This window comes from Pipistrellus hanaki (genome assembly GCF_964339955.1).
Source record: "Pipistrellus hanaki genome assembly, chromosome: 3".
Taxonomy (NCBI): domain Eukaryota; kingdom Metazoa; phylum Chordata; class Mammalia; order Chiroptera; family Vespertilionidae; genus Pipistrellus; species Pipistrellus hanaki.
The window spans coordinates 168,688,572-168,699,027 of NC_140505.1; the positions used below are offsets into that span (position 1 = coordinate 168,688,572).

Sequence of the window (10,456 nt, forward strand, 5' to 3'; positions counted from 1 at the left end):
TCAATGCTAGCATACAAAGCTGTAAAAGTAATACACATTGAGTGTACTCTGCTTGATGCCTTATATAATCACAATAATCCTCACAATTACCTCATGAGTAAGGTAATAATATTAAACTAATTTTATAGGCACCAGAAAAGCTGAGTTTGAAAGAGACTAAGTAACTTACAAAAGCCAGATAGGGATTGAGTTCTAAAGTAATACTAGTTGAAATCTACTGAAGTTGACATATCAGAATCAACTAAGGGAGCTTATTAAAAGCAGGATTGTCTCCTTAGCCTTTTAACATAAGCATTTGTATTTGAACATCTAGTGTTTTCACAAACACCTCAGTTGAGAAGTTTGAGAATCATGTTTATAAATTTATTAGCACTAATTTAAGAAGAAAGTGTACCTTCAGAGAAGCTGTGGCAAGGAAATGCAATTTTTGCCTGTTATATTAAAGCGTGCCTCTCCACACATCTATAAATATTTCACGAGTTACTCAGCAAAAAAACAAGCACAGGACTGTCAGGAAATGAACTAGATAAAGTATTTTTACTTGCTGATCTGTCTCCTAGCCTATGGCCTTGATAAGAAGCATTTACTCATTTTTAAACTCCACCAGGTTTCTGGTGAACTTTATTTCCCTTCTTTGCACAGAAAATTACTGCTGTTGAGTTTTTCAAGAGGTAGGTTTAGAATAGAAGTTATATTTGCATAGTGTTTTACTAAACTGATGCTTTGTAATGAGCTATACACAATGAGAAGTCTCTATTTTTTTCTGTTTCTTGTGAGGCAGAAACTGTGCTTGGTCCTTAGCAAACAGGAAATCCAAAGTGTCTGCCTTCATGGAGTTTCTGATATAGTTAGTACTCTGAAGTTTTATGCTATGTTGTAGAATTGTGAGGTATATAAGATAGGTATTATCCTATTTTAAATATGCAAAAATAGAGGTTAAAGAGACTACATAATTGGCCTATGGTTGTACTTTAGATAATCACACCATCTAAATTTTTCTCTGATTCCGAGATTCATATTTTCCCCACTATCTCATGCTGTCTTTCAAACTTGGATATTTTATATGGCTTTCAAACTTAAATATTTTGCACAGCTTAACTCATCTAAGTCCAAACCTTTCTTTTTGTTTTCTTTATTAAGGTATTACATATGTGTCCTTATCCCTCCAGTGCTCCCCATTCCCCCATTCATGCCTTCACCCCCTACCCCCAGTGTCTGTTGGTTAGGCTTATATGCATGCATACAAGTCCTTTGGTTGACCTCTCTCCTTTACCCTTGCCACCCCATGCTTTCCCTCTGAGGTTTGACAGTCTGATTGATGCTTCTGTATCTCTGGATCTGTTTTGTTCCAACTGAAAATATATCTTAGATCTGAAGATACAGTGAATAATACAATGTTGACATCATTAGGAATGCAAGACAAGCAGAAGGGAAATTAATAGAAAAAGCACAATTGGGAATAAAAGATCAACTCACAGACCAGCTTCTAGATGTATAATATAAAGAAGAGACCAGGTTACCCCTTCATATAAAGAGATATATAAAGAGGGGACTACGTGGTGCTGGTAGGAAACATCATGTTAAGGTGACTCCAGGGGGAATAAAGGAAGAAATAAGTAATTTTATGGCTAGTAATTTCTTTCATCCAGATCTTTTATTATACAATCAATCATTTGCCTGTGACAACCTGCCCATCTCTTTGTATTAAAGTGGTTTGTCCACCTTGGCCATGCCTGGCTTTTTCTCACACATTAAATAATGTCCGTTCTTGCAGGAGCTAGGGTGAATTTTCCCTTTATGAAAATAAGCACAATTCATATTTTCTCTGGCATTTTCAGAAAGCTCAAACCTGTGAATGGAAAAGGTAGACATGAGTTTCTTTGAAAGCCAAATAATCAGCAATAAAACTCTGTGTACAATTTTGTTACATAAAGTGGAGATGAAATTATGGGAAAAGAAAGTTATAAACAACATTCAGATCACCGAGAGACTGCCAGTCTGGTTGGGAGTATAAAGTATGACCATTTGAATAGGTCAATAATAACGTAAAATAGGATAAGATTAAATAGCAAGTGAACAGTAGGTACAATAGTAGTCCATAGGAAGAGATGGGTGGGAATCTGAAGTAATTGGAAAGGCTTTATCTTTTTATCTTTTATAGAAGAGAATACCTTCCTTTTGTCTTAAAGGAAAGGTAGGATTTAGATGAATTTCAGATGGAAAGTAGTTGCACAGGATGGAAATGAGCTCATGGAAAAGTAGGTTGATACAATATTTTTGAATAAAGGTTTATGTTATAAAATAGCAGATATAAAACAGCATGCTATATTGTATTGCCTGTTAACTTGTTTATATTCTCTGCCACACTGCTTATGAGAAGAGGACAAAAATGTATATTTATTAATTCCTCTTCTAAATATCTATGGGATGCCTACTATGTGTCAAAGTGTTTTTCTGTGTCAATGATAGATTGGTTAAGAAAGACAAGATCCTTTCTACTTGGGAATGAGCATAATAGTTGGGGGATACTGATTTATTGAAAGAACACCAATTTGCTTGCAATATTGTGAATGAGACAGCAAGTAATTGGAAATCAAGGTCTATGAAAAGACTTGCTTGTAGTTGAAATATCTTTGTCTCCTACTCACAGTAAATACTTAATATATAACTGTAAATAAACTAATTAAATGTAATAATCAGATTGTATAAATTGTGGTTAATGAGTTTAACTTTTAGTGGAAGAAACACTGCAGTTTTGATATACAAGATAAAAAAAAGGTGTTGAAACTGAAGATTGGAAAGTCACATTAAGTAACTCAATGCAATTGGCTCTTTTGACAGACAGGATTATTTGCAGAGAGATGGAGCCTTATGATAAGGACATCAGAACCACCTTGTGAATGATGATGAGTCTGATTCCTGGAGACCCCCTAGGGTGGAAGAGTAGGTAGATGCTACAAAAATGTCAAAAGAATCCATGAATAACTTTCAACCAAAAATAATTTTCTTTTAAAAATATATGAAGAAAATTAGACCAAGCTAAAAAAGACATAAACTGTTCCAATAGTAAAGTGGTCAGTAGCAATGAATGAGAAAAAAATATATTGGGAATAGAGGTGGATTGTAACTTAGATAAAGAACAGAGGAATGGGATAATACAACTAGAATTGTCTTACTACTAGTGTTCTCTTGTTAGGATTAGGGTGTAAGTTACTCAGCTTCTGCTTATATAACCTGCAGTAGGGTACAGAACTACCTCTCAACTTATAAGTAACTTGGACCCAAGTGGGTAGAGTATCTTGGAAATAAAAATTGCTATATTCTGAGTGCCCAGTGACTCACATATTATTGCAGGAAACTGAGCCATCTTCCCACTTCCAGACTTTATTGGAGTTCTGGCGGGACAGTCCTACCCAACGAATGTATGCAGTCATGGATTTGATAAATTCCTATTGCAAACAGATAAAAGTGATGGTCAGAAAACTTACAGAGTTTTTTTTCCTTCTTCATCATCATTATCTTTATTTTCTTATTATAGCTTCCTGAATTCAGGTGTGTGCCAATTTATGAAAACCTAAACTGACCCAAATTCTTCACCATAGAATCATTTGTTCACTAAAAACAAAACAAAATAATAAAAGAAAGAAAGAAAGAAAGAAAGAAAAAAAGAAAGAAAGAAAGAAAGAAAAAGGCTTGAAAACTTAAAGAAAACAAACAAAAATTTTAAAAGTTCTAGTAACCACCAGCCCAACTTTCCCCCTATTAACCTTCCTTTGAGGGTTTCCTTCATGCACGTTTGTTCCTTCAGCAGCACAAACAATTACTAAATGTTGGTGGTATAAGCCTTGGCCCACTGTGCTGTAACTCCAGCACCAGGAGGGGACCCATGCTCGAAAAACTCCATCAGACCTACTCCCCTGAGACCAGTTCTAGGCAGCTCTGTGCACAGAGCTCAGAGGGGCCCCGGTGGCAGAAGGTTCCTTGACCTGGAGCTCTGGAGTGGGGCCCTGAAGACATCTAGGAGTTCACTTCACCACGAGGCAGAGAGCATGGAAGGGCAGAGGGAACAGCTCTGCAGAGCTGCAGCGGTGGAGAGGACCCATTGAGTGAGGGGAGGGCTGAGGCACTCGTCGGGGCTGGGAGGCAGGCTAGAGGGACTGTCCTAGCTGGAGACAAGCTTGGTCGGTGATAGAAGCCACGCTTTCAGGGCCTTGAATGCCAACCCACATATCTAGTCTTTCTCGAAAAGGCGATGGGAGGCCCGGAAAGTTTCATTTTTAATAAAAAGTTTCAAACAAACAAAATTAGAGGAAATAATATAATGAACACTCACATACCATCACCCACATTTAGTAATCGTTAGCATTTTCCCATACTCCCTTCACTTCTGGTTTATTGCTGTCGCAGTTTTTTAAAGGAAATCACAGATGTGAACAAAGTTCACTCCCAAAGTGTGTCTTCAGTATGGCTCTAATAAATAAGGACATTTTGCTATAGAGCTACAACTCAAGAGTTTCAAAGACACTAAGTTAACACTGATACCATAGGTAATAATCAGTCCACATGTAATTTCCCCCCAAATGTGACTTTGTTAAAACTGGGAGGCAATCCAGGACCACAAGCTGCATGCGTGCTGTCCGCCTAACTTTGACCTCTGACTCGCCCCTTCTTTTTATGACATTGACCTGTGAAGGGACCGGTTGTCCTGCAGCAAATTCCACTTTCCAGATGTGTCTGTTGCTTCCTTGTGGTGTTGCTGGACTTGTTCCCCCATTCCCTGAATTTCCTGTATGCTGAAGTGCATTCTAATGAATGTCCTTATTTATTAGAGTCATACTGAAGTTCGGGCACCTGCCCAGGTTGCAGGTTCTATGCCTGGTCTCGGTGCCTACAGGAGGCAACTAACTCCATAGTTCTTTCAAGGCACAAAGACAACGCTTCATTATAACACCCTGGACCGCACCAAAGTTAGATGACATGTCTATGTCAATATCATAGAGGTTCAGGGGAAGCTTTTGGGACAAGGATATGGGAAAGGTGAGGCTCCCAACGGCTTTAAAACCAGGCAGGATAGGATGGGCAAGTGGGCAGCATCTGGCTTTAAGGGCACAGGAATGTCCCCGGGGTCTCGCTAAAAAGCTGCAGGTCTGTCTGGGAAGGGAGGCCTGGCTGGGCTGCTGGTCGAAGGCCCATACTGGGAGCTCAGAGAGGCGGGAGCCTTGGAAGGGAGAGGAAGGATGGGGAGGAGGGGACATCTCTAATGTACTCATCCCCTACTGGTGGGCTGAGAGGTGGATGTGGTGTCGGACCTGGGACAGTCGATGGAGTCATAGTCTTCATGTCTCCAGTGACTCTCCAGGAAATGGCTTGTCCCAAGGTGCCAGAGGGATGCCCAGCACATCTGAAACCTCAGGGTCCCGGAGAGAGAGCATGTTCCTCGGTAGGCCCTCTGAGGTGGTGGCCTCGGGGGCCCTGAGAGCCAGGCCAGAGGAGCTGAAGTGGGAGAGGAAGGAAGTGGGGAGCAGAAGAGGCCAAGGCTTTTGCCTCCCAGCCTCCAAGGGGACCTCGAGTAAACAGGAAGGCCAGGCGGCTCCACGGTGGGGGGCTCCGGAGTGGTGAGTCCAGAGCAATTGTGGACCTGAGCAGCCTAGAGCATGCAGCTTCCTTGCTGGGGCAGCAGACTCAGAGAGGTAGTCTGGCTTATCCCAAGTCACACAGCGGGGCAGGGGGCAGGGCCAGAGCCTCACCTGTCTCTCCTGCTCCTGCCCGCTTCCTGGGGTTCTGGTGCAGGGTCTCCTGCTGGTGCTGCCCACCATGGTTCAGAGGGTGTGGATGAGTCTCACTTTTGGGGGCCTCAGTTTCCCTTTTTATGAACTCAGAGCCCTTACAACTGACTCAAAAGTTTGAGATTCTTCTGCCTCTCAGGTTGTCTACAGGGTCCCTCAGACCTTGGGGAGTGAATTTTACCAGGAAGGCCAACATCCCCAATAGGCGGCAGGTGCAGGACCATGCCCATGGACCAGGCACTATTCTAAGAAATGGGGCTTTGAAACTTCCGTGGGTGGCTCTGGCCCTGGCTCAGTTGGTTGGGACTTTGTCCCGTGCACAGAAAGATCATGGGTTTGATTCCCAGTCAGGGCACATGCCCAGGCTGCAGGTCCTATGGCCGGTCTCGGTACCTACAGGAGGCAATTACAATAACTCCACAGTTCTTTAAAGGCACAAAGACAAAGCTTCATTATAATACCCTGGACCGCACAAAAGTCAGATTATATGTATATGTTATTATCCATTAATTATATTTGATATTTAGTTCACTTGTTAGAGAATGAAAGATAAAAAAAACACACACACACACATGTTGATATTTACTGAGCTTAATAAAGTTCTCAGATTTTCACAAACCAGAAGGCATGAGAAAAAAATTGTTGTTGTTGTTTTAAGTCAAATTTTTCACTTCAGATTTTTCTCCTTATGATTCAAAATATTTGGCATGGGAATCTCCTTACCAGAATGTTCTGGCTGGCAATCTTCAGTAGAGTGGCATTCAGGTTGGCACAGAACTGCTTACTCTCTTCCCATGTCAGGTTGTGCTTGAAGAATCCATAGCAATTACCTTCAAAATATCTCCAATTTTTGTCACATGTGCTGTTCTTTTGGCCTTCAGGAGAAATCAAGCATAGGAATCCTTTTATTCTATGTAAGACTTACTTTTCCTCTAAATTCAATGTTTCCTACAGATAGCATTACAGAAATACTCTAGGGTAGGAGAGATATGGTTACCAAATCATACTTACTGAGACTGTCTTTTCCTTCTGATGGTTTCATTAAATCTTGGCAGAACTGGTTTGCTAATAATTGTTGCAGAATTCCTGAGAGATTTTTATTCTCAATTTGTAGATAGTTTTGCTGTGTGACAGCTAGATGTGAAAGTTAGTTAATAATTTGTAGAAAGGATAATAAAGGTAATGCAAGGGTCTTTCAATAAACTAATTTCACTAGGGTTATCAATCTACAGTGTTTACTAGCTCAGTGATTTTCAAGCTTTTTCATCTCATGGCACACATAAACTAATTACTAAAACTGAGGCATACCGAAATATTTTTTGCTAATCTGACAAATAAAAAGGGTATAATTTTGACTAATTCACACTGTGATGTTGTCATTGTTTTTTTAATTTGACAATGTACAGGAAAAGAAGTCAGTGCCCCTGACTAAGTCAGGTTTTGCATGTTTTAAACATTCTTGTAGGACACCAGTTGAAAATCACTGTATTAGATACACATGACTAAATGAGTGCTGAAAAGGGATTAAGGCAAAGGGGAGGGGCATAAAGAACAAACTAAGAACTAGGAAAAACTGACTGGGTTATCCCAAATAATAAGCAAACTATTTGGAAAAAAAAATAACATAAGAAAATGCCATGATCAACTCTCATTCCCATAGCAGTTATTTTGAAAGTTTAAATTTCTAAGCAGATTTCATGGAGATAGAATAAACTCTGTTGTTTTGTTTTCTATGTACTACCAAAATATCTATTTTTTTAAATGCATATTAATTTATTTTATGCTAAAAATACTGTGATATTCATATAAATAAAAAATGTTAAATCGAAGATTCTAAAGTATTTTATGAAAAAATATACAGAAACACAAACAACAACTAAAAAGATGATAATATGGCATTGGAGGGCTTTTAGGTTTATAGGGAAAACAGAGGGAATAGAATGAACAAAATCTCAGACAAGGGTCAGGATTTATTTGTAAAGTGGAGAAAATTCCTTGTTGGCAGGATCTTAAGATAGGCAGGAAAGTGGGAAAAAAAAAAGTTCAAAAGATAGCATCGAAATATACTGAGGAGAAACTTAAGAACCAGTCTAAAATCCTTGAAAATGATTTTTAACTACAAATAAGAAATCTAAAAGATGATTTTAATCAGGAGGGAAAGTTCAGAGTTCTCCTTTAATGAGAATATCATGGCAGCTATGGATAGAAAAAATACTGGAGTAGTGACAAACAGACATATACAGTTAGCTCAGTGGCATACACCAGGACCCTCGGGTATTGCCTTCCTCACATGCAATCATTGAAGGAGTCAACACTTACACACAATCCCTAGAGCCACGAGTCCAACAACCAGCCCAATGCACAAGACCACCAGAATCAAAGCCATGACCCGCCACAATGACGAGGGAGCAGGTTCAACTGTGGACAGACAATAAAGATGTCAGGGAACAGGTGTGGGCATAGTTACGGGGCAGCGACCCTCCTGGCCCTGCCCTCTCTGGGTTATTTTTTCAGAGATGGAAATAGCATCATGGGCAGATCCTGCCATGTTCCCTTGGTGATCATTAACCGTAAGCACAACCCACCCCCACTCCATACATCCATTCCCATCCTCAGAGCAAGTCTCTCTGAGTCCATATATAACTTAACTTCCCTCCTGGGTATTAGTCTTTGTTTTGTTTTGTGGTCATCCCCACAATAACTGCTTTAATGAGCAAGACCTAGAGAATCGAACGCATTTACTGACATGTTAAAAAATGGGGTTTCCAAACATTCTCTCTCTCTCCCCTCGTGTTTTCTCATCCCTCTGGCAGTAAACTCTATAAGCGTAAAGTAGTGTTCCTTGCTTGTATCTTTTCTTGTTTGCTTTCCAAACAAATCTGTCTGGATTTATTTATTCAAAGGCTATAGGAAAATAAGGCCATTCAGGAAAATAAAACTATATATGCTATACTAGTTTACAAAAAACAAAGAAAACTAGAGTTGACCCGTATATATAATTAATTTTCAAATGGCCTGCTCTAGGCATTCTTACCTGGGGTGAGAGCTGGCTTGCGAGTTTTAATATTTAAGGTGATGTATCCATCTTCATCCTGCATGGTTTCCTTTGCTCCACAAGTGAGCTCAGGGTCCAATGATTTTGCAAAATGTAGTGTCCACTTTTGTTATTTCAGTGTCTGTCAGTCTGTGATCCTCCTCTCTCTCATAAGGTGGAGCCATGAGTTGGGGATGTGTGGGTTTGGGGTTTGTGTTTTTTTTTTTTCTTCCCTTTTTTTTTTTTTTTTTTTTTCTTTCCAGGAAGCCCTTTCATAGCTGTTTAGGGATACATGAACCTTGAACGTAAAAACAGAAAAATAATAATAACTTGTTGAAAGGGGTAGATAATAGCATTTGTTTCTCGTTTCCTTATCTTCAACTCTAAATGGAGGGATATCCCATCATGTGTATCCTTTCAAAGAACAAAAGTTCATGCTTGATCTTAACCCCAACAGAGTCTGGGTCACATTGTTAAAATAAACTACTTTCTGATGAGAATTCAGGGGCAAAACACCAGTAAATATAGTCTATTCTATTGTGAGGAGAAAAAGCTAATACCAGTTGATCAAATATGGGCTTAGTTAGATATTTCATGATCTTATGTTGGAAGGAGCCATTTTTAATTATGACCTAGAATTCAACTAAATACTTGCATCTTTCTCAAATGAAATTCTTCAGAAATTCATGGACTCCGCATGATGCAGGCATCATATTTCTTAGGTTTAGGCATCAAAGGGCATCAAATAAAGTCAAATAATGCAGAGTTAGTGACTTGATGTGTTGTTACCTTTCAATAATGTTTGCACTTTCAAGCGAATTTCCAGGAATGGAAAAATTCTAATTCAATGAAGTAATGTAATATTAAACATAGTGCTGCTATACTTGAAGAGACATATATATTTGGGGGGGAGAAGAAATGTTTTTCTCATCCTTTACACCATAATATATTATTTATTCCACATATTTAACCTTTGTCCTAACAAAATTTTAATATTAATTATTTCTCAAAAAACACACACACTCAGTTTGATTTAAATTTATTCAAGTCTTATAATGTCATATGAGCAGTTTACTTAATCTGTCCATTCTTTAGTCATTTTTGGAACAAAAAGCAGAATCCTATATAATAAAAACCCAGTGCCCCAACCAGCGGAAAGACCAGAATAGACAGAGACTAGGATGACCATGGCCCCTCGCCCCAGCTGGTCCTGCTCCCCAGCAGGGACCCCACCCCAATCAGGGGCATGGCCAGACTGCAAACCATCTCTGGTCCCTCACCCCCCAGCTGAGACCCCCACCCTGATCAGGGGCGTGAGTGGCCCCTTGCCCCTGCTGGCCCTTGCCCACTAGCAGGGACCCCCACTCCAATATGGGGCCCTCATCAGTGCAGGCCGGCTAGCCCCCACCCATGTATCGAGCCTCTATCTTAAATAATAAAAAAGGTAACATGCAAATTGACACTAATGATGGAATGACCAGAATGACGACTCAACCAGTCACTATGACGCACACTGACCACCTCTCAATCCTTTGCCCCAGCTGGCAGGCTTTGATCGCCCTAATGGTGAACGGGAAACCAGGGTGTGTGGTGGTTGGGGGGGTGGGGGGTAGGGCCAGCTGCAGGTAGCCAGGGA

General features: G+C 40.0%; 1 protein-coding gene across 2 annotated transcripts; it reads right to left on the bottom strand.

Moving 5' to 3' along the window:
- Positions 1–1,602: 1,602 nt before the first annotated feature.
- CLEC1B (C-type lectin domain family 1 member B) lies at positions 1,603–9,003 on the bottom strand. 2 transcript variants are annotated; one of them, XM_084878462.1, is made up of 6 exons: positions 8,821–9,003; positions 8,106–8,204; positions 6,798–6,920; positions 6,510–6,661; positions 3,343–3,449; positions 1,606–1,849 (listed from the first exon to the last, which is right to left on the bottom strand). In XM_084878462.1, exons 1-6 carry the CDS (start codon positions 8,882–8,884, stop codon positions 1,705–1,707), a joined length of 690 nt encoding a protein of 229 aa, XP_084734588.1. In that variant the 5' UTR covers positions 8,885–9,003; the 3' UTR covers positions 1,606–1,704. The 2 variants fall into 2 exon arrangements, with proteins under 2 accessions (XP_084734589.1, XP_084734588.1); XM_084878463.1 differs by lacking the exon at positions 8,106–8,204 and having other exon boundaries at positions 1,603–1,849.
- Positions 9,004–10,456: the final 1,453 nt, after the last annotated feature.